At 37.0% G+C, this 25,105-nt stretch overlaps 1 protein-coding gene across 2 annotated transcripts in view; it reads right to left on the reverse strand.

Annotated features, from left to right (window-relative positions):
• RIT2 (Ras like without CAAX 2) overlaps positions 1–24,808 on the reverse strand; it is a 195,866-nt gene extending 171,058 nt beyond the window's left edge. Inside the window, exons 1-2 of one of the 2 annotated variants that reach the window (XM_066988104.1) lie at positions 24,373–24,808; positions 20,300–20,382 (exon numbers count right to left, since the gene is read on the reverse strand). Coding sequence is in view for 1 of the 2 variants with exons in the window: in XM_066988103.1 (XP_066844204.1) it covers positions 24,373–24,475 (103 nt within the window). In the remaining variant the exon portion in view is untranslated. The remainder of the gene's footprint in view (positions 1–20,299; positions 20,383–24,372) is intronic. The other variant, XM_066988103.1, reaches the window with a different exon arrangement.
• Between the last annotated feature and the right edge of the window lie 297 nt (positions 24,809–25,105).

Here is a 25,105-nt window from a genome sequence, read left to right on the forward strand (position 1 = left end):
CTTTGGAAAAGGAAAAGAAAGTGCTTCAACTTCTCAGAAAGTCAAAAACCACAGTTTGACCACCTATCCAAACTGCAGAAAAATGGATTGTAGATTCTTAGGGATGTAGAAATTACATATCAAAGTGTAGACAGTTGAATTAAAAGATTTGCATTTCATGATTGAAAGGTAAGCATTCCTATGTGATGTCCATTATGGGAGTGAAAGATAATATTTCATGGTAAGACTTTATCCAAAGCCTGCTTAAATCTGTTGGGATTTTTCCACTGAATCGAGAGATTTTGAGCAAGGACACACCATCCCACTTAAAGAAATCCCCAAACCTCAAATCTAGCCACCATAAAATATGTCTAAGTTGAGTTCATATGTCAGTCCTTTCCTAAATAGGAAAAGACTTCTGAATCTGAGCCTAAGACATTTAAAAAGTATTAAGTGCAGTTTACAGTTTCTTACACTTTTCTTCAAGAAAAATCTCAGTGACTGAATTGACTTTTGCTGTATTGTATTCTCAAGCTGCAGAAATTTTATTCTTTTAACTTCACATTTCCAGATACACCATGCTGATATTCCTCTACACTTCTGTACAATTTATAAAGACAGGAAAGTGAAATGAGCCTTTTGAAGATCATTGAGTTTCACAAAAGCCTGAAACTCATTTCCTAACTGGCATCATTGTACAAAGGAGAGTAAAAAATAATAATAATAATAATAATCCAGTAATATTTCTGCTGTACATTTATCACTACATAGGAAAAGCACATGAGAATTGAAAACTGATTAAGGATCATTATGCACACATACAGATTAGTAAAACTTCTGGTGCAATTAAATGTGGAGAAGGTGAGCATTATGACTTTGTTCAAAGCCCAGGGAAGTCAACATAAACCTTATCACTAACTTCAACTGGCTTGGGAAGACCAATATGTTAACCACAGCTTTATTTAATAGAAAGGAAAATCAACCAAACAACTTCTCAAACACTCAGACAGACTAAGCTATTCACATAGCTCAATATTTAGACTAGTACAGTTTCCATTTTATTTTATTTTATTTTATTTTATTTTATTTTATTTTATTTTATTTTATTTTATATTTTATTTTATTTTATTTTTTAATACAGTGTCATATTATTGATTCTCTAGAGTATTTCTTTACAACAATTACCTTCAGATTTTTTTTCCTTCTTCTTGCCTTTGAAAGACCAATATTCTCAAATGGACAATAAGACAGGTACACAACATATTTTTATGCATTTTGCAATTATTGAATTGATTTTTGTAAAGAGCTGATTTTGGAGCAACTGTGCATCAGTTTTGAAATACACAATATATATCAGAGAATGGGCTTTTGTTTATTTTTGTACATTTCAAGAGACTTGACAGTAGTAATCTCTATCCTATAAAGGGACCTTCTTGACCCTAATATACTGTACATATTTTGTAGCTGTAGAAATATGCTTTCATGTATGATTTAGAACAGGGTTCATCTACTTTAATTCCGGAGACTTGCAAAGGTTAGACAACTTGCATTTCTCTTCTCTGGAGCCTTCTGGAAGCCCATGTAGTCTCGCTGCTTAACAGCACACACCTGAACTCATTTAAGCCACCTTTTTGCTAAGTAGCTTTATCTGGTGGCAAGGGTCAAGAAGAAATGCAGATACCCTTCCTTAATATGACCCTCAATTCAAAGGGCCTCATTTTTTTCATGTTTCTTGCTGAGCTCTAGCTACACATTGAATGTCAGGGGTCTGATATGTTTGGACAAATAAAGATGTAGAAAGTAAGCCTGGGTAATACTTATGATTTGTCCAATAACTGCTGTAGACCAAGAAATTGAGCAAAATACTACTTATAACCAATTATTTTTAATTATTTGTTTTTAAGTTTACAACGGAAATAGAGACTGAATTCTTAACGCTACAAGAAGACCTTGAATTGTTTGGAATGTCAATTTTAAAGTAATTGTTTCTGAGGGGCTCCTTAAAATAGCGACAATACTGATTCTTCTTTGAGAACTCAAACAGAGGAAACATATCTGTTTGGGCACACCTTCAAACAAAGGGCATTTTATAGGAATCTGATGGTTTCTTCCTATATGACCCATTTTGCTGGCATAGTTAAGGATATTTCTTTTTAGAGGTTATCATGTATAAGAAAGTGACAAGTGAAATAAATCATTCTGTTTTTAAAAATCTAGCCACCTGGTGAAGTACCTATTTAATTCTAGATTAATCACATATAGCTTCCTACAAAGTCTGGTTAAGTCTGAAATTATAGTGAGATACTGCTTGTGCTAATCACAGCATTGGTCAGGGGGTCTGGACTTGATATGTAGTGCCACTAGTGGTACTGCATAAAATCATGCCAGTTCTGAGCTCTCACATTAAGAACATTGCTCACTCCTCCCTGAAAACATGTAAAGCATACGCAAAGATTAATTATTTTCAAATGAATTACTCTTGTACGGCTTGCAGAAACTTTGTGTTTGTGAATGAAAAACATGAGCAGTTCTGCACAAACAGATTCAGTATGAGGGAAAGAAGTATAAGACAAAAGAAGATGACAAGAACTGTCCTATATTCCATAGTGACAAAGCACTGTAATATGACACAGCTTTTTAAATGCAAAAAAAATGCTCCATTGACAATTGAAAAAAATAATTAAAAAAAAAAATCTGAGAAGATTTATCTGTTTTACCTGCATATATTGAGGCAGAGATAAACCTGGACAAAAACGTGAATTAATGAAAGTCTAGGCACAAACAGGTGCATGATTTGGGCTCCCTTACCTTATGTACCACATGTTCAGCTTTGACATGTGTGCACTAGGTATTTATTCATATTGCACCAGATGACTCCGCCACTTGTTTTCAGGAAAGTAATTTGTTCAACTCAATTACTGTAGTCAGTCACTAGATAGTTTAAATTACTTATCATCTGTCTCTTATGCAAAGTTCTCACTTCATTTGTCTCTTTGATTGTTTCAGATGCCACTTTGTCTTATACAAGATAACATTAAAGGCATCAGACAGCATTTATCAAATATCACAATTTCTAGGCCTGATGATGTGCAAATTGGACTCCCATTCTGAGAGAAGAAAGGTGATCTTGGGGGTAAGACACTGTCCTGAGACTTGGCAGCTATATATTCATTTATCTGACCTAATAATGGCTGTTTGTATAGTTCTCATTTGAGATTCTCCAAAGTATCTGCAGCCATTACACCATTCTAGTTCTTTTAGTTGAAAATTCTGGTAGGAAAAAAAAAAAAAAAAGGTCTCAACCACAAGTTTAAGGAGAATTGCTCTTTACAGAACCAATCTGCTTGCAGAAAATCACACTTTAATATAGATGAATAAGCTTCATAATAAATAAAGGTGCAGCACCACCAAGAAAGGCAGGAATTTATTTGTCTAAGTAAGATAAGTAGTTTAAAACAGGACTTTTCCTTAAAAAGAAAACTGTTGTTGATATAGGTCAATACATTTTTCTGGAAATTTAGTACATGGTATTAAGTGGTAGTTACTGTCAGGGCAGAATTAAATTCCTTTGCACAACCCATTCCCCTAGACAAATTACTTTTTGTCATTATTTAGATAATTCAGCTCTGTAACACAGTATCTATTCTCTCGCATGGGAGAATGGAGACACAGAATCGTACTTGCTTTATCTGCAGAAATGCCAAAATTGTTATACTTTGTGAGTTTTCTGCTCTCTGGAGGAATTAATTTGCTTGAATCCAAAGGGAAAGAACTATCATAAACTACAAAGAATTTGTTGTCATGGGATGAATTTTTCGTGCCCCTGGATCACTGACCGTGATGAATCAAGTGCCACAGAAGATGAGATCAATCAAGAGCAAGTGCCAGCAAAAGTGAGAAGCACAGCAGAGTGATGTTGATGTCAGAAGATATGTCTGCTCCATGAAGCACTGACTCATCTTTCACCAAACTCTCTAAATATGGTGAAGCCATTTTGAAACTGTTGACTTGTTTCAGAGAAACTCTGAATATCAAGTTACCTATCTGGTAAGAATATTCTGGTAAGAATTCTGCCTGAATGCAAACAAAGCAAAACAAAGCAAAGCCCTGCATCCTGTCAGTTATCTTCAACTCTACATTTCTGGAAAACTTATCTACTGCGTGACAAAAAAATATTACTTCCAAAGATGCAGTCTATGATGATGATGCTTCTCCCTTATGAGATCCTTAAAGAAATCTGCAGTAGCATTCACTTCGTAAAGTATTCTACGAAAATCTAAGGTACTTACTGCAGACTATGTTAACACTTTAAATAATAATTGATTCAGAGTATTGTCATGTGTAAAAGCTAAATTGACCCAGTTGGAAAATGGATGTAAAGAAGATTGCAGAAGGACATCAATTGCTTAGTGTTTTCCTCAATGTGAAGAAAAAGGTCATAAATCTAACTTTCAGTAATGAAAATGAAACATAAAAGGAGTGTAAGAGGCAGCTTCAGCTCTTGGGCATGTTGAAGGCTATTGTATTGGCCAGCACCCATCAAGGAAGACCAAGGATCAAGGAACTCCCAATCTACATGCATCGGTCTGCATGAACTAAAAGAAAGAAGCCCTTTAGACTGTGGACTGAAATAGTCTCTGCCACCCAGTGGACTAAGGACTGAGGAAGATGCTCATTACCAGCCTATACTTTTTAAATTAAAAAAGGAACATTAAACATTTAAGCATGTGACTTATTATGGGTGATGGACTCTGAAATGAAACTGCTGCTACTTCTCAGCAGGGGCATGTAAGATTCATTTAGGTCCATACTCCCAGTGATAACAGACTCCCAAGCAAGGGGAATGAAACACTGCATAATTTTTATGCTTCCCTGTCTTCTTAGATAAGAAGCTGGATTACATAGTCTGTATTCAGTTTTCCTGAAGATAAAAAGTGCAAAATACAATTTTATCTTACCTTCTTCCAAAGTAAATGTGAAATGTTACCTGTTTTATTATCAGTGAAATTATATATGGTTTTAACAGAAGTAAAATATCTTCAAAACAAATTTAAGTAATCATGTACATCTTATATAAAAAGTGCAAACATTGATAAATCCTGCAATAATAGGAACTGATGTTGAAGGCCACATTTTATTATATTCTAGAACTGTCCACTTCAATTACAGCCTACCTTCTCAACATCTAAACTTTGGCTATTCCCATCTACCATTTGACAATTAACTTCAAGGATCTACCATGTAATGTAGACATGCAGGCTTCTCTCAAATAATGGAAAGCCATAAGGATCTCTAGGATTGTGCACCTTGCTCCTTTGACTATAAAGTGAGACTAAATATATAGACTCCAAGAATATTTTCAAAAACTGAAATTAGGCAATATAATTCTTAGCACTGGCACCTACATTTCTCCCCACAGAGTTTCCTGTATGCATCTTTCTGGGAAATATCAGAGCTGCCTAAATCTTGAACACCTAATTAAGTCTTCCACATTGAAGTTTATCAAGGTATAAAATAAACTGTGATTTGTCTTTCAGAGTTTCAACTTGGGAGGATTTCTCAGATAAAAGGAAGAATCTGGACCCTGCCCAAAACATGGCCATGAAAAAGCTGACTGTGCCCACCCCCCCCCCCCCCCCCCCCCCATCTGTTTAATAATTCAGTAGTTGTAGCACGTAATAGTCCCTCTTCTGTTTGAGGAGAAGTACACTAACTTCACTGATTGCTTAGTTTAGCAGTATATATTATGGACTATTTTTGAATCATTATGTCTAGTTGTGACATTGTTAAAGTTACCTTCCTATTTATTACATTTATTTTCTTTCTGAGATAACATGGATGCAGAAGAAATTGCTGGATAAAGTTCAAAGAACTGTGCTGTACATGATGGCCCCTGGTGCCTTAGCTATCTAGAAAAATGTATCATTTAATAGATTTAAAAGAATATTCTGCACTTGAAGGTCAGAAAGCTCATTACATACAAAGGAATGCAAATATCTGTTCTCTTTGTAGGATGGGAAGTGAAAACAGAGAGAAAGGGTAATTTCCTCACAGATATGTGAGAAAGGATCAACAGTCTGATTCTGGATTCTCATTTCCCTTCTACACTAGACCACAAAACATATTATAATATAAGGAAATCAGATAAAAGGCCAAGACTCTGTTCTGATGCAAGTCTTTGCCAATAGATAATGAGAAAAAACATGGCCCTATGTTCCATTGTCAGGGATTAGGATGGTTAGGCCAGAAAGGCCTTTACAGATATTTACTTTTATTCATGTAATACATTTCCAATGTCTTTTTGATTTCTGCCAGCATATGCATCAACTGCCATAATACCAGTGATCCGACTGCTACACATCATTCAGCCTGATGTTTTCTTTATTATTTTTATTATTATGTGGAAGTAGATAACGAGATCATTAATCATACAGATATGTACATTTGAAAACTGAAAATTAAAATACAGCCTCAGCCTTACGGTTTGCTGGGAACCACTAATTCACTCAAACTATTGGTGCCCTTTCAACCCCAAAAACTAACAAATAAATACTTTGCTTTCAAAAATCTGTGTAAACTGAGATGTTTACAGGGGAACACCACAGAAATATGGAGCCTCAAGCTACAGCCAAAAGCACAACAGATCAGATGAAACAGTGGATAAACAAAATTTGTATGTCTAGATCATTAATTTAACTGAAAGAAAGAGAAACAAAACCTCATCTGCCTGAAATACCTGACATTTCAGTCAGTTTTGTCCACTGCATACTTCGATGCTGACTACTGAGATTGGTAAGAACTTATGAACAGTCTTCGGAAGTCACTATTATCTGTCCCACAACATTATCTGTCCCACTGCCATTATCTGTCCCACAACAGCTCCAGAGATTTGCCAAGAATCCTGACAAGGCCTAGAAGCTACTGGGCTCTAGAAAAGCCACCCAGCCAACTAAGATATTTCTAAGAAAAGGGAGGAAACAAAGAAGCAGTGGCTAGTTTTTGAACAGCCAAATTTAAACAAGAAGAAAAGAGAAGGAAAATAACAATGGCCAGTGCTGGCTCTGTAGCCTCCAATACCAAGCCAACAAAACACTAGAACAAAGCAGTACCAGCATGTGGTTAATATGACGGAAATATGAAGACACAGACTCAAAACACAAAGAGCAATTAAATCTTGTTTCACTCTTTTTCAGACTATAAATTGATGCACTGGGTCTGGCTGGAATGGAGCTGATTTTCCTCCTAGCAGCCTGTATGGTAGAATCATAGAATCATAGAATATCCCGAGTTGGAAGGGACCCATAAGGATCATGGTGTCCAACTCCTGGCACCACGCAGGTCTACCCAAAAATTCAGACCATATGACTAAGAGCACAGTCCAAATGCTTCTTAAACTCTGACAGGCTTGGTGCTATGACTATGTCCCTGGGGAGCCTGTTCCAGTGTGTGACAACCCTCTCAGTGAAGAACCTCTTCTTGATGTCTAGCCTGAAAGTCCCCTGTCACAGCTTGATACCATTCCCTCAGGTCCTGTCTCTGGTCACTAAAGAGAATAGATCGGCGCCTGTCCCTCCACTCCCCCTCACGAGGAAGCTGTAGGTCACAATGAGGTCTCCCCTCAGACTCCTCTTCTCCAGGCTGAACAGGCCAAGTGACCTCAGCCGCTCCTCATATGTCTTCCCCTCTAGGCCCTTCACCATCTTCGTAGCCCTCCTCTGGACACTGTCCAACAGTTTTACACCCTTTTTGTACTGTGGTGCCCAGAACAGTATTTGAGGTAAGGCCGCACCAGCACACAGTAGAGCGGGACGATCACTTCCCTCAACTGAGTAGCGATGCTGTGTTTGATGCAGTCCAAGGTATGGTTGGCCCTCCTGGTTGCCAGGGCACACTGTTGGCTCATGTTCAGCTTGCTATCAACCACAACCTCCAGATCCCTCTCTGCAGGGTGCTCTCCAGCGTCTCGTCGCCCAGTCTGTACGTGTAGCCAGGGTTGCTCCGTCCCAGGTGCAGGACCTGGCACTTGCTCTTGTTAAACTTCATGCAGTTGGTGACCGCCCAGCTCTCCAGTCTGTCCAGATCTCTCTGCAAGGCCTTTCCACCCTCAATAGAGTCAACAACTCCTCCAAGTTTAGTGTCATCAGCAAATTTGCTCAAAACACCTTCTAGTCCTACATCCAAAACATTTATAAAAACATTGAAGAGGGCTGGCCCTAAAATGGAGCCTTGGGTGACCCCATTAGTGACTGTCCGCCAGCCTGATGCAGTGCCATTTACCACAACCCTTTGAGCCCTGCCCCTCAGCCAATTGCTCACCCATTGTGTGATGTTTTTATTTAGCTGTATGCTGGACATTTTGTCCAGTAGGATCCTATGGGAAACTGTGTCAAAAGCTTTACTGAAATCCAAAAAGAACAGCTGGTTTCCCTTGATCAACTAGATGTGTGATCTTATCATAAAAAGAAACCAAGTTAGTCAAACAGGACCTACCCCTCGTGAACGCATGTTGGTTGGGACCAATGACTGCATTGTCATTGAGCTTAATCTGTACCATAATTTCACGAGGCACTGATGTGAGACTGACATCTGTTTTGGATCTGTGACTAGAACAGTGTTGATAACACCAATGTTTTGGTTATTGCTGAACAGCACTTGCACAGTGTCAGTGCTTCTTCTTTTGTCCACCCTACCTACCACCCCAGCAAATAAGCTAGAGGAAGGCAAGAAACTAGATGACACAGCTGAGACAGCTGATACAAATTGTCTAAAGGAATACTCCGCATCACCCAACACTGTACTCAGAAATAACTGCTCAAGGAAAGGAGAAGGAAGAAATGACATTTGTCTTCCGAAGTAACCATTATCCATGCTGAGGCTCCACCTTCCAGGAAATGGCTAAACATCTAACTGACAATAGGAAGTAGTGAATAAATTCCTTATTTTTTTCTTTGCTTTTGCACAACTTTTGCTTCATCTGTTGAACTGTTCTATCTTGATCCACTAGTCTTCCCACCTTTCATTTTCTCCCTGCCCTGCAGGAGAGGAAGAGAGTGAGTGGCTGAGCATCTGGCTGTTAGCTGGAGTCAATCCACCATAACTTGTTACCCCAGAGACTTATGCCATAAACTTTGGAAACCTTTTTGTAACCCAGGAACATTTACTCTGTTAAGTATTCCTTTCCATAACGTATCAAACTCCAAACATTCTTGAGATTCTTTGTCTTTCAAATTCTGTTACAAATCCTGTTATAAAATCTATGGGACAGAAGACTATTTGACATTTCTAAAATCTACAGAAAATACTAGAGTAATATTTATGCCTTCCCCTCGCTCTGCTCCATCCCATTTAACTATTCACTTCTTTAACTCTTTTAACACAGATGTTTGAGTGGGTATAGTAGGAAAAAAAAAAAAAAGGGGGGGGGTTCAAGGCAGTCTGTGGTCATTTCAAAGAGACAGTCAGGAACAAATGCAATTTTCTTTCTTCAACTGCATGTGATTTTTGCCAGTTTCTCTCCCCTCCCCACATACTCCTGTACGAGTGGCTCCTCCATTAAGATGCATTCATTTGGATGGAAGTCTCAGTGTAAGAAAAAAGAGCTGTATTCTTTCTGCTCCGCTGCTAAGGTCAAGCAAAGAATCTGTGTTAAGCTGCCAGTTTTCTTTGTGATACATGAGGCGGCACAAAACACAAATTGCATTTCTACTCACTCTTCAGTTCAGCTCTTCTTTTAAATGCCACAGTACTGACAGTAATCACTGAGCTGAACAGATATGACACAGAAGACACCGATGGAACAAATAAGGCCCATCCTTTCTTGGTTTTCCAGTGCTAACATAAACAAGTATGTATTTGATTATCAGTTTGACTAGAGATGGTTCTGAAAGACAGAAGGCTCAGCTGACAGGTAAATTTTTAACACTGTGCCATTGCGAGAAACTCATCATATGTTAAACATCCTGTAATTAAAACAAATATAGAAATAAAAAAATATATAAAAATTAAACTGGGAATTTAAAAAAAAATGATTTTTCAATAGTTTATCTATGACATACTCCTGGTAAAATATTTTATTAACAAGGAATACACTTAAAGTAAGTTTATGAGAATGATATAAATAATTTTCAAAGATAACATGGGCTCCACACACTGTACTAACATAAACAGGTGGTATTTTACATTTCCCACATCCCTCATAAATTCTTCCATACGCTTGAAGGAGAGCCTGCAAGTAAAAAAGGGGAAAAAAAATAAAAATAAAAAAAAATAAAAGGAGGAGGAGGAAGGAAATAGGAACTCAGAAGCAAGTAATTTTACCACAAACCACTTAATCATTTTATTATTATTATTATTTACTTTATTTATTCATTTTTCTTATTTTTAGCAACAGGTTATGCACTATACCGGAAAAGAAACATTCATGCTACTTGTCTACAGCTCTAAACTTGAACTGTGAGCCAGGGAAACTTTGATTCCCTCAGGAATTTTCACAGTGCAAGCTAGTATTCTGTTTACCTAGATCATTTTCTGAGCAACAATGTATGCTACAGCCTGTCTAATTTGTTCCCTGTCCACAGCCTGCTATTTGCTTTGATTAAATTAACATCAGTGGTGAAGATTTTCTTTCCCATGAGTTCCTACCCTGTAAAGTACTCATTTTATCAACATCATTTGTGAAACTTGGAATGAAGAAGGGAACTGTTAAAAGTTTCTCAGAACAGAAATTTTAATTTCTGCATTTTTCCTGCTTATATGTCAAGGAGAAATACACTTTGTTCATGAACTTACTAACTTCTTTTAATTATGACACCCTAAAGCATGCAAACACCTGAAACTGGTTTAATTAATATAGAACCATAGAATGGCTCGTGTTGGGAGGGACCTGAAAGATCACCCAGTTCCAACCCCCTGCCATAGGCAGGGATGCCACCCACTAGACCAGGTTGTCTAGGGCCTCGCCCAGCTGCTGGGGATGGAGCACACGCAGCTTCTCTGGACAACCTGTTCCAGTGCCTCACCATGCTCACAGTAAAGAGTTTCTTCCAAATATCTAATCTAAACAGATTTTTTTCTTTTTTAGTTTAAAACCATTACTGCTTGTCCTACCCCTACACCCCCTGACAGAGTCCCTCCCCAGCTTTCCAGTACCCACCTTTAGGTACTGGAAGGCTGCTACAAGGTCTCCCTGGAGCCTTCTCTTCTCCAGGCTGAACAACCTAAACTCCCTGTCTTCATATTTGAAACTAATATTTGAAATTAATATGTGATATTAATACTCATCCAGCAGGTAGTGATGCTTTGGAAACAAATGATGCAGCTTCACAAACTAGGTTGATGCATCATTCTTTTTAAGTAGATAACACTGAAGAATGAAAGGTTTTCAGCCACCAAATAATTCTATTCTTGAAATATACCATAACTGTCAATCAGTAGAAAGTATTTATCTCACTAGATTTGCACAGCCTTCTATAATTATTTAAAGAAGATGTTGGAGCTAATGACTATTTTCCATTAAAGAGTGTGTGTTACTTTACACTTAAATAAATGCTATTTGAATATGTTTCAAGGATATGTGTATTTAAAACTGTTTATAGTCATTGGCATTTTGTTTTGATTCTTTCTCCTACTACCATTTGTCCACATTTGAATAGAGGGAGGTAGCTGTTTGTTTATAGCTAAGTGTGAAAAGAAATAAATGTTATAGAATGAGAGTGAATGTAACAGCTGGGTCACCAAGAACTAGAGAAAACACACAGGAATACATGCATTTTTGCTTTGCATCTTGACATTTTTCCCAGATTGGAGGAAACAGAATTTAATTTTATTTCCCAATATTGAGTGAAATATGTCTGTACACCACTGCTGGTTTGGAGTGTGGATGGTCACAATTCCTTCAAGAACAGGGAAGAGTCTTACAAATGCTGGGCTTCCCACTGATTTCACTAGGATTTGGGTATTTCTAGGGCTGGGGGGCCACAAACTCTTCTCAGTTCTGGACCATCATAAGAACAACACATAGCGGAAGTATTGCTTTGCTTAACACCCCATAAATTGAATTCAATCTTAGATTTATAAAGCCTTGTCAGTGTCTGAGGCAAGGTTCTACAACACAGAGAAAATAAATAAATAAATAAATAAAATAAAATAAAAATAAATTAAAAAAAAAAAAAAAGGAAAACAAGGCTGTGCCTGGAAGATTTGTGCATTTTCTATTCTGGAAAGCTATGGCAGATTTCCTAAGTTGGAAAGCCAGTGCATGAGAAACACAAGACAAGAAGTCACAGAGGCAGGAGAAGAATGCACTAACGTGACCATGTGTACTCTCTGGACTCCAGTACCCCCAGACGATGTTGGGGTATAATCACGGGCCAGCAGCATCTAGTAGGAGAAGCACAAGGAAAAGACAAAGTCTGAAACAAATAGTCTGGCATATGAGTTACTGCCCTTTCTTTCTATCCTATTATTCCCTTACCATTACTTTTACACAACTTTGTCCATTGTTCTGTTTCCTCCATCTTTTTTCTACACATTTGGTGGATTTTTTTATTTTTCCCTGATTTCTTATTCTTTATTCTTAGTTGATGACCTGTGCTGTGTTCCTCCTTCCCGTTGTTATTTTCTATCTGCTGTTCTGCATTATTTCTAATCAGTTCCTCACCCTCAAATATCACAGCCAATTGACATTTTGAGAGCATTCTCTAAAAAAGGAGAAGCTTGTATGATTTACTGTTTGTTGTTACATCAGACATTTAATAACTTTTGAGAATCTTGGTCAAATTTCATAGAGGAGAAATTTCAAAAATGGTCTTTTGACTTTAACTTTTATAAAAACAGATTTGTAAACAAAGTACCTAGTGAGAAAGAGAGATTATGATGCAAATTTGCAGCTATTATTTGCACTAGAAAATCCGCTGTAACTGCTGTAAGTGAAAGAAAGGTATAGAAAAGCAGACTTCTGCAGCTCACAGGGGACTCCTTGATTACTGTGATACACAGTTCTTTCTTCTCCTCTATTCCCAGCAGGGAAGTAAAGTGTCTCTAGAGCATATTTGCAAACATAAGTAGGCACCATAAGGCCCAGTAAATGCATTCCTGCATCGTGGTGGCAGTCTATGCCATCAGATTTCATACGAAGCAGAACCCTGGTAGACTGACTGTGTGTGATGAGTGAACAGATGAGCATGTCACCAGGCGACCCAAATCAGATTATTCAATGTGTAGAAAATGCCTACTGGTTACTTTTTGTTTCAACTGAGAGAGAAAGGAACATCATTTTTATTTAAGTTCCAGACAAAACTTAAGGGAAGGGGAAACTTTAGATTCTGTCTCACATTCTGTGATTGAAGAAGAAAAAGTTCTGTGGATCTGAAACCATCAATGATCTGACAATGCTTGGTTCTGAACATTCTGAGAAAAACACTGGAAGGTATCTTGCAGGCTGCTAAAGAGAAGTATCTCTATAAACACTGTGTATCTTGTTCAACAAGCAACATTTCAGTATAATGCAAGCTACTATGCTGGTGGTAGGTTAGTAAAAAGAACAGTCAGTAAAGCAATCACATGATCTGGCAGAGAATATGAATTACAGCCAGGATTCCTTTATTTTGCACATGTGGAATGGACAAGAATTACAAAATTACAAAACTGCATAAACTTCCACAAGGTTGCAAGGCACAAAGGAACTGCACTCAGTGTCAGCTAAAGAACTATGTGTAACAGTCTCTCAGCTGACTGCTTACAGCTCTTATTTTGCAAAACATTATGAAACTCATTTTTAAAAAATTAAAAACATTTCTGAGTTCACTTTCTGGTTCCCCTTCCATAAATAGTTTGTTTGTTTATTTATTTGTTTATTTATTTTTACCTGAAAAGATAAAGTACTGCTTTTATGGCAGGTAACAGAGTTGAACAGATACTTATTTTGGAGGGCAGAATCACAATAGCCCTACCTAGCAGTTCCTGAGATAATCTTTTATACAACTTTGCATTTTTTTCTCCATTTTTTTATTTTAGTATTTTTATTTTATTTTATTGTATTTTCTCCACACAACTAGAGGCAAAGTGGTTTCAGCCAGTGTCTCCACTGGGCTCTGTTTAGTGGGTGGGTAATGCGTTAGCAAACAGCCATAGCTTCCAGCAAAGTGAATTCCCAAGATCTGTAAGGATGAGATGCTGCACTGTGCTTTAATTCTATTCAGTACCTGTCAGAGGAGCTGTGTGAGATACTTCTACTTCTATAGGTATAGTTCTTCTGTAGTTTCTCCTCAGACTGGAAAGGGGGAAAAAAAAAAATCAGAAAGTCTTAAAAGCAGAAGGGGAGATTAATTAAAGTCGATAAACAAAGTAAAAGTGGAAAAGGATTAGCAGAGGAATGGAAAGAAATATAATGAAAAGTATGGAAAGAGAAAGATGAAAGAAGTAAGAGAAGGAAAAAAAAGAAAAAAACGTATTTCCTAATCGTGCTTTCAAGACTGTCCCTAATGGATTTCATGTCATCCAAATTCTAGCAGATAGCATGTGCCGAAAATGCTGCAGATGGCTCAGCTCAGCAGCAAGGATGGCTTGGAAGGGAAACAGTTCCTGTGGCTGCCTCAACAGATTGTTTACAACAAAGATAATGACAGTGCCCAGTCATTGTCATGAAACAGTGCTTGTTCCCTTATTCGAGGCTTCAGTCTGGGCACTTCAAATGGCTGATTTGTGTGTGATTGAAATCAGGGGGGGCCTTGATAGTTCAATTTCTGCTGCTGAGGAACAGCCCCAAAGGTTTCCTGTCTCTTAACAGCAAGCAGTGTTGAGTGGAAAAAGCAGAGCAGGATTATCTCAGTTAAATATTCAAAGTATAATGAAGGCTTCCTTCAAAAAATCACACCATGAAAAGCAGATTCATTAATATAACCTTCCATGACTTATAATCACTTCACATCATAATTCATATGGAAGAGGTTTAGATGGAAGTCCTCAATCAGTGAATTCCATTTCCATTAACAGAACAGATAGTAGGTTTTTGCAAGTCATTAGCTAACAGAGCTACCAACCTTCTATCTGTACTACTACCCAACAGATGCTTCATGTGACCACTGCTGTTAGGGTGTCACCTCTGCATGTTTCCAATTAGACAGGAGCCCTCACACCCTAAAAGGATGCACTTCAGCTGTGTGTGAGGAAACACTAACTGCTGGTTTTGTACATAAGTCTAGTCTTGAGACCAGTCTCTTAAGCTGTCTGAACATAAAGAAAGATGTTGGTTGTATACATTAGTATACACCAGCCACAAGTTCTGAAGATTTTCAATTCATTTCATAGTTTGGTGGATCATAGTATTCCTTCTCCTCTATAAAAGAGTTTGAAGACTGTAAATGCTGCTGTTCAGGTGTATTTGCCTATTAATGTTCATTCTCTATGTTAAATTAGCATAAGACAATTAGACTAATACAACTTTCACCAACCTGTTTTCTTCAAAGACTATTCCACAGTCTGTTCCATCTTACTTTTAACAAACAGCTAAGGACATGCAACATGCTCTTACTGTCCAAAGAAAGTGACTGCCTGAAGATCTCATACATCTTTAATTACATGTTTTAATTCCAATTTTTTTTATTTTTTTTTTTACTTAACTGCTTACCTCCCCATTAAGAAATACTAGTCTCTTTCCTTCTTACTTTCAGAAAACATGTCCAATTTTCTTGATATTCATAACCTTTATATATCCTAATTTCCCTGTCGCCTGTGCTAAAGCAGCCAGCCAGTGACTAGCCCACTTTGCTACTTTATCCAAGTAGGTATTCATCATCTGGATGGTTTGATAAGAAAAGATGCACAGACCAATACATTCACATTACAGCTGAATCCAGTCCCATTTACATTAAATCACTGTATACATATGCAAGTTACACAGTGAAGAATCAAGGACTACTATTTGACAGAGCTATTTGAATGTAGTCATAGTCACTTGTCATAAATCAGGTAGCATCAACCCTTTCATCATCTCATTTGGTCTTCTGTGAACTCTCTCCTGTTTATCAGATGGTTTCTGATAATGAAGAAGCCAGAACTGCAGACAGCCTTCTCGGTAACCAATTGGTATATTACATGTGGAAACCATCCTGTTAAAAGGAGGAGCCATAACTGAACCCCTCCTCCAGGTACTGAATTATGTGAACTGACAAAATTAGGGAAACTTCTTTAACTTATTTCTCCAAGGCAAATAATTTTGAACACAAGGTCTGCCCATAAAAAAAAAAAAAAAAAAAAAGCAACATATTTCATACTTTCAAGTAGATAAACACACTGGGTACAAATGACGAACAACAGAAACCAGGCCAGAACCACTAGAATCACCTACTTCAATTGTAACAGTCCAGCAAAATACTTCCAAAACAGGATAATGCATATGGAAATGCAGAATTCAGGTTATCACTAGACATGTACAGCACAGGTAACTGCATTGAGAAGAGTAAGTGACTTCAGGCTTACTGCAGAGATGCTTCCCTGTATGTGATCTCTGTGAAGTACACCTGAACAAAAAGAACATGTTATACTCAGAGGAACGAAAAGAACTGTCAAGAAGAAACCAGAAAGCAATCTTATTTCCAGTAAGATCACTAATAGAATAGCTTGTCAATTTTTCAAATTCACATTCAGAAAATCATGTGGAAACAGTAAGGCACTCATTTTAAGGATACAAAATGCTCTGAGCAGGTAAAAAGGCCTCTGCAACTGAAGTTTCAGATGCTAAAAAAATTGAAAAGATGATCAAGGTGTGAACTGATTACTGTCTATAAGCATTATCAAAAAGGAAAGTAAGAGAATAAGGAGCTTTTCAAAGTTGTTAAAAAAGAAATAAGATAAAATGGCTAGAAGTTGAAATTACACAAAATTGAGCTTGAAATGAATTCAATATCCTATTTGCAAAGAGAATTGAAACATCAGAACAGTTTGTTATTAAAAAAAATAAAGAATATATCAGAATTCTGCATGTATAAAGTCTTCAATGCTTAATCTAGTTTATAAGAAGAACTGAAAGCTGCTCATACCCAGGGATGTGGTTGCCTAGCATTGTTGTACTTTATGTACAACCTTTTTGTTTTTCACAGACAATACAACCTACAACACTGATCTGCATATAAACTGCATATACAATTCTTCATTAGAATGACTGCAATTCAGTTTACATCACCTGAGCCATAGTGAACTTAGCTGGTGGCTTACAGTGGCCAGTTAGGAATTTATTTATTTTTTCTCAATGGATACGTAACTGTTAAGAATACTGTGCCTTTTCTGCTGTACCCCTGCTAGTATTCTGCTCTCTCCTTCCTTCTTTTCCCAGCCTTGCACTGACACTTCCACATCAGGTCACAACTGATCACAGGTTACACTCAGTGCTATGAACTGCCCAAGGGAATTTATATGTCATTTTGATAGATACACTTATGCTTTCAGGACAGTTACCAAATAAGTGAGATTTTCTCTGGCCAAAAAGTAGATATTCCCTTTCTTTACATTTTTTCTTTCAATTTATTTATTTATTTCTTCATTTGAGTGAGTATATTTTGCTTAATTACATTTGTTTTTCTGAAATTCCAACACTCTAATATAAAGCCTTAAAAATCCCCATTACTTTTTTTTTTTTTTTGGGACAGAAGATGAAGACAGGAAAAGCACATTTCTTTTCAGAGGATATAGATGTGTGTCTTCATTACTTGGGTGTCTCAACTTCTACTTCAGTTAGAAAAGATGGGATTTTTTGCAGTCACAGGAGAAGCAGAAAAAAATTAGACACCAAAAGCTATACTTATATTGACTTTGGAGGGAAAAAATAAAATAAAAATAAAAATTGGTTTGCCTTAAATACAATCCACAGCAAGCCTAGACACTCAAAGGCTACTTTTTTTCAGCTTGACTCATACTGAGTAGTAACTTAATCCTCCTTATGGATGTTGGTTTGGCGCAGGCGACAACATAAGGCCAGTCTCTTACCTTTGATTCATTTACCAGGCATCTGGGGAAGCAGAGCTGTAGCTAACAGAGAGCATACTGGGGCCATAATACTACCATAATATGGTAGTATTTTTCTAGCTCCCTGGCAAAACCTTTGTGAGCCATATATCTGACGGTCCCCCAAAGTCTCTCCAACACTGGGGATCAATGTTAAGACCTTGCCCAGATGTGAAATATTTATACAGAAAGCTGAAAAATAGCCTCTAACAAATTGTCTGTCCCCAGTTCCTCACTAGGACAACTGCACAGTCATAACAGACAGAAACAGGTGAGCAAGCCCCGAAATGTCTTGGCTAACAAATGATGGAAGTCTTCCTTGAACTTCCTTCTCATTTTGTTGCCAGTCATCCCCTAGCATACTCTGGTTCTGATATGTTTCATGCCCTCTGGGCAGAACTCAGAAGAAAACTTTCTTCTGTCTTGTTTCTTAGGGGAGAGGAAGGAATTTTCTCACGGGATGGTGAGCTGAGATAGCTCACGGAGGATGCCACTGACAATTGAGAGACCTGACCATTAGCAAAACCTCTCCATTTGTGATCATGATAAATAGACTTCTCCAACTTTATTATAAAGCTTGAAGGAATGGATTAAATCCAAAGCTGGCAGAGCTGCAGTTCAGTTGCAGCCTAAGCTTAACTGATTTGACATTTCACGATGCCAATGCCAGTTCTCCCAGCAGTTAAGGTATAACAGAATGTTACACCTTATAGGAAAAAAATAGAGGAATTTTGTGGTCAGCAAGAACTTGTGTGTTTTCAACAGAAACACTCACAGGCAGCTAGTTGCCTTCCACTGAGAAGTCATTCCCTGCCAAAGGTGATATACTCTAATGTAAAACCTGCTAAAAAGCATAAGTGACCTTGCATGTTGCCTGCAGAGGACAGAGCTGTCTCATATTTTTCCCAGTGAAGAATTTATCACAACTGTAATATTATTTTGAATACAGTGTATATCATATATACTCTGAATGGCATCAGTTTAAAGGTTCCCGACTTACACAAAAGATCATTTTTATACAGCACACTTGAAAAACAGATAATTAATTTTAAAAGGAAGCTACTGTGCTATATTCCACGAGTTATGAATCATGCAACCAGATCTTCAGAATAACGCATGCTTATGTGAAAGGATAAAGCTCATTGAAGCACAATATATTATCTATAGACATATGGGATAGAAATTGGACAAGGGAACATTTCACTGAGGTAGTGAAATTCTAGCACAGTCCTCCCTGCAACTTAAGGAAGAGTATGTTCTGGGATAGTGAGCCTTGCGATGGTGTAAGACCAGTATCAGCAAACCCAAATGTTACTTTCCAACCTTGGATCTACTGATGCCAACAAAACTGCAAAACTTCTAGCTCTGCTCTTCAGCCTTTTCCAGTGCAGCCTGGATCATGCACTGATTTATTTCCAAGGGGTTAACAAATAGCTGAAGTGAACCAGTTCTCCAGGATGCATTCCATGGTGTGAGAGCTACTTCTGTTTACTGGGGAGTCTTGCAATTAGGACTTTCTTAAAATGAATAGACACTGAATTTGCTTTATTGAGACTGAGTAACAGGCAAGCTAATCTAAAAAGTAGGCAGTCTGAACCTCAATAAAAGAAGAAAACTAGGCACTTAAATTTCTATGACATAAGTTCCCACATCATAAAAAAAATTACTGTTTTCCCACCGTATGGAACTTATTTTGTACACAAGATCCTGAAACTAATCAGACAAGTCACCTGTATTTGTAGATATAAGGTGTTTGGCAAAGAGGAAATCAACAGAGAAGGCAAACCTACTCTAATCAGTTCAGGCCAAGAAATACATTTTTTCACATTTTTGCTCAAAGAAACAAACAGAAAACCTCTTCTTTAATTCCTTCTCTTTCCCTCTGGACAGCTGGCTTGTTCTGAATTTTGTTTTTGCTTATTTTAAGATTCAAGCATGGAGAAATATATCCAAATATTTTCCAAACTTATATATTAAAACTAAAAATATTTTAGTTTAACAAAACTCTTTGGGTAATTGACAATTTTTATTTATTTATTTATTTATTTTTAAAGGTGGCAGCAAATTAACTGGAAACCAGTCTGAGAAATAAAATCTGGAAAAAAAATGTTTTCTGTAATGTAAAAAACAGCTTATTAGCAAAAAAAATCATGATATACGTTTTTTATTTTTTATTATTATTATTATTTTAAAATCTTCTTATCTTAAATGCCACTTTCTCAGGACAGGAATAATGAAACTCCCTTTGCATACACCTATTCTCTGGATAAAAGTATAATTCCAGTTACTAATTACCAGAAAAAAAACAATAGATTATCTTCACCATTTATCTTCTGATGATTATGATGATTATCTTCATGATGATTATCTTCATCATTTATCTTCTTAATAAATGAACTTTAACTTCTATTAAGAAAAAAAAAAAAAAAGAAAAAAAAAGAAAAAAGAATAACATTTCATTCAGCCCAGAAGATGCATGTACAGGTAGATCATGGAGAAATCATCAGCATTTAAAGGCTGCCTAAGTAATAACAGGTTTTTTTTGTTGTTGTTGTTTTAGGAAACAGAAATTTTCTATTTTATTTGCTTGCCCAGGTACCCCAATTTTTGTTTGGTACCCCAAATTTTGACTTTGGAAGTCACTGTACATCCCCTCAGTTAATTATTGTTAATGTTTTGCAGAGTGTGCTGCAATTAATTATTGTTATTAGTGTAATTAGTTTGCTAAATATAAGCAAGTAATGCTTGGCCTCAGGATTTAGAAGCTCTTTTATGTATGCTTTGTAACACTCCAAAACAGATTTAAACCAGAGGTTTGAGCTGCATCATGCTAGGGACCATGAGAGTATTGGGCTCACCAAGCAGATGTGGGTCTACGAAGGTATTTGTAATCAAAACCTGTTTCAAATCCATTAAGATTATTAGGGTTTAAAACTTGTAAGTCAACTTGAAGTAGTTTTGAATGGTTCTGAGCTGACCTGAGATTTGTCATCAAACCAGAGAAGACTGAGCGTCAAAACCTTTTTAAACTGGAAAAGCATATACATTAGGCATTAGAAATGTGTAATTTCAGTATGGATTATAGTCAAGTGAAAGTAAGTAGAAAATTTACCTTTTTTCAAGTGTTCTTCAACATTACTTTTTTTTTGCCTTTTTTTTTTTTTTCATTTTTATTCCTTGTTCTAGCCTTATTTTGGTCTGAACATGCAACAGAGCTATGGCAAAGTGTATAGCTGTGCTTGATATCAGACACAACCCACACAAAGTAACAAATAAGCATATTGCTCTGAAAACCTAAACAGTACCGTTTTCAGAACACTTTGAAGAGACAACTCATTGTAGGGAATGTATAATCTGTAATTACGATACAGAAATCTCTTCCCAGGTGAATACCTTAGTACATTTCAACTAAATGCCAGTATTATCTACTAGCTATTATCAGTAGTCATTTTTTGGTTTGTTTTTGTTTTTCCCTTTTATAAAATAGTGACTGAGATTTATTTTTTTTTCTAAAACTAATTTACGAATGGGAAGTGACAGTTCTTAAACCACTTGCAGTTTATATGTTATTACCCTTATGTAGTTAGTATCAGACTTGAATGTGCTGAGTTTACCTTTTATAACCAATTCTTGTGAAATTTTTACTAGAGTGAATAGCCCATATAACAAGAAATTGGCTGTCCTCATGGATTATCTGCTATCTTGGAAAACAGAACTGAAGGGTCAACACTGACAACTGATAGCAAACACTCTGTAACTACCAACACCAAAAGCACATCCATTGTTGTTGTCCCATTCCTTACTCCTTCCTGCCCACATGAAATGGCCACCCACAGCCCCTTAAAATGAGTGTGCAATTGTCAATGGAAAGACCTCCACACACATAGTATGAAGTGGCACAGGAGAGCAGAAGAGGGTGGGAAACAGAAGATCAAAATACCCAGAGGATCCATAGAAGTGAACTGTGTTCAGAGTAAAATGATATCTTCTAACATTTCTGCAATTTGTCTCTTAAAGAAAACTCTTTCCAAAACTGATTTATTTAAAACTGAACAAAATGAAGAACTGAAAGTATAAAAGAGATATAAAAGATGTTTGTTTCCAACTCAGCAACTTAACCCCAGCTATTACTTCATTTAACACGGCTTAAGAAGGGAAGGAGGAGGGAGTGGAAGAAAGAAATCAAGATATTACCTATATATCATCCTATATATCACTTACCTATCAAAGTCTAGGATGAAAAGAGACTTTCTCTCTCTCTCTCTCATCCCTATGCTACCCTGACCCTGTTTTTGTAGTTAGACTTGTAATTTCCTGGACAGAGTGAATCTAGGTCACTAAGAGAAAGAAGAGCTCATATTGTAGAATGGAAGGAGTCCTTCAGGCCTTTTTCTGCTTTTAATCCAGTGTAAATTAATCCTGCCTAAGCATCAGTCAGAATGAATACATGGCTTATGGAGTAACACCAGTTCTTCCTTATCTCTATCAGCATGCCATCAGTTGGGCCAGCTCAGTATTTCACTGAAATATTTCATGCCCATTCCATAGGGGAAGCTCATAGCAAATAAATGATGAGAAAGGAGTCTGCCTCCTTTCTTCTAGTCTTAAGTCTCTCGGTTGCTGTTTTGTTCCCCAGTTTATCTCAGAAGGTTTTCAATAATTCCACTGAATGTCATAACTAGACATTTCATCCCATTTTTATTTCTCTAGACCACACAGACACACAATTCTTCTTAAATAATTATCCGGTCTTTCTTCATAGAGATGTCATTACCTTCTGTAATCCACAGCTTTGAAGGCTTTAGTGTCACGAAATCATCAGCTAAGTTTTTCTGAACAATGACTGTGAGATTTGAATAAATTTTTGTTTGTTTATTTTAAAATTTGTGTTCTAAAACTCTTATCTAACAGTAAGTGGAAACTCTAAAGTTTCCTCAATATGTATATAGTATTTGGCTGTTATGATTCAATCACAATATAAATATGGTACAGCTTGCAATATTTTTTTTTTTGTTTTGGTGAATGAGTTTTCAAAATTACATGAGTCTTACAGGAATGTTTGGAAAAAATTGCTGCCATCTTTTGGGTGCACTCAGAAAAAAAAAAGTGACATTTTGCTGAAAGTTCCAGCTGACACAACCTGTACATCTGCTTTAACATGGATAAGATAATTTGAAACTGCAGAAAGTTACTCTGAGATAACCAATATTTTCTTCTTTCCCATTTTGCATAGTGATCACAGCGTAACATCCGTGCAAGAATTGTTTGCCTGGTTAAGCAATACTGGTGGGAATTAGCTCTCATTGAAAGATATGGCACTGAAGTTGAAGCCAAATATAACAAGAAAACAGAGATTATGGATATACACAGGAAATTATATCAATTCCCAGTATTTAATTTTATTATATATGTTTTTTATATATATCTATACCTAGTCTTGTTGTTTGGATAGGAAATAAAACTTTTTTAATCAACACAACTGTTACAGTTTAGTGCTTCAGATTGTTTATCCTGAAATTTGTTTGGAATCTAGCCTTTATATATTATATTACCTTTTGTTTGGTTGGTTATTTTCCTCTTCTTTATTTTTGAATTTCCTGGAGATGTAATAAATGCTTGTTGCGTGGCCAGCTCAGTATACTGGCTTCTGAGACAAACACTGCATGTTCAGCAAAGTCTTTTTAAGAACAGGGAATGCTAGTGTCAGTGAGAATAAATAAGAGATGATAATATCTAGGAAAAAGAAAACATTGTCTGGAGAAAATAATGACTCCTCTTAAGAGATACCATTGTCAGACAGTAGCATATCTTGCCAGCACTGGACAGTGATATTAAAATATGCTGCAAATCTACCTTATCGCCTGGCATGAGACTCAGACATGCATTCTGTAACTGATGGGACGGGAGAGGAGAGTAACACCGGCTGAGCCATAGTGATACTCAGCAAAAAAGTCAAAGGAAGATGTGGGGAAGAAAACACTGTCACTGTAGGCATCCTCCACACTTTGCACATACAGCTGACTTGTAGTTAGTAACATTTCTGCCTAGGCTCAAGGAGGCCAACAAGTTACATCCGCACTATCCATCACCCCTCACCAAGTGTTGCAGTGCCACGAGCACCTGCTGTAACACTAACAGCAGCAAGCTGACTGCTCTCTCCTTTATGCAACAGAGCCAAGGCTGCTTTTGCAAAAATATCTAATAAAAAAGGCTTATAATATTTCACTCTGTAACAAATTAAGCTGACTCACTGTCTCAGTCATCAATTATAGACTTTTATCCAAACCATGTGCAACAAAAAGAGGAAATAAACCCCTTAATAAATCATTCTTGTTTTGTGAACTTTACACTCCCAGTTTACCCATTTTCCCCAAAAATGCTGCTGCTGAAACTTACCGCTTTTGCCAACTCCCCCTGCTCCTAGCATCACCACCTTGTACTCTCTGGAGCCTGCTGAAGAATTGCTGGAGGAGCTGATCATTTCATTTTCTAACTCCATCTTGCACGAGGCAGAAGAAGGGAGCAAAAGGGAAGAAAAAGCAACTGGCAGGTGCTTTCTCTGGTCTTAAAGAACTACAAAAGCTCCGTTTAAAAAAAAAGAAAAAAGAAAAAAAAAGGCAGAAAGGAAAGGTATAATACAAGAGATACGATTTATCAGCCTCGCACTCGCTCTGTGCCTATGTTAGCTGGAGAAGGTCTCATAGCAACCACTTTAACAGCTTCCAATAAAAATCTCCCTCTGCCCCCTCCCAGCTCTGTATCATTCTCTGTGTTTCTCTTCCTGGACAGAAGCAGTTTTGTGAGGCTCAAGAGCTCTGATACCTCTGGGTGTTGCTGTGTCATTGGAATCAAATTCAGCAGAGCCTCTGGAACAAAGAAATGGATCACATTTCCTAATTATGATGCTTATTATTGCACATATCACTTGCTTGAATTTTAAACAATGAAAGACTACCAGACTACCTCCTTGCCACCTCGGAGTTAAATATTCATCCTATGTTCAGCAAGTTTGCTAGACTTACATTTAACAAAATCAGAAGCAAAATGAGCAACAACTTTTAAAAGTCTTTGTTCTTCATGAAGCTACCTGCAAAGTTTTCTAAGGTTCAGCTTGTCCCCAAATCATTTT

The sequence above is a fragment of the Anser cygnoides genome, chromosome Z, assembly GCF_040182565.1.
Source record: "Anser cygnoides isolate HZ-2024a breed goose chromosome Z, Taihu_goose_T2T_genome, whole genome shotgun sequence".
Taxonomy (NCBI): Eukaryota; Metazoa; Chordata; class Aves; order Anseriformes; family Anatidae; genus Anser; species Anser cygnoides.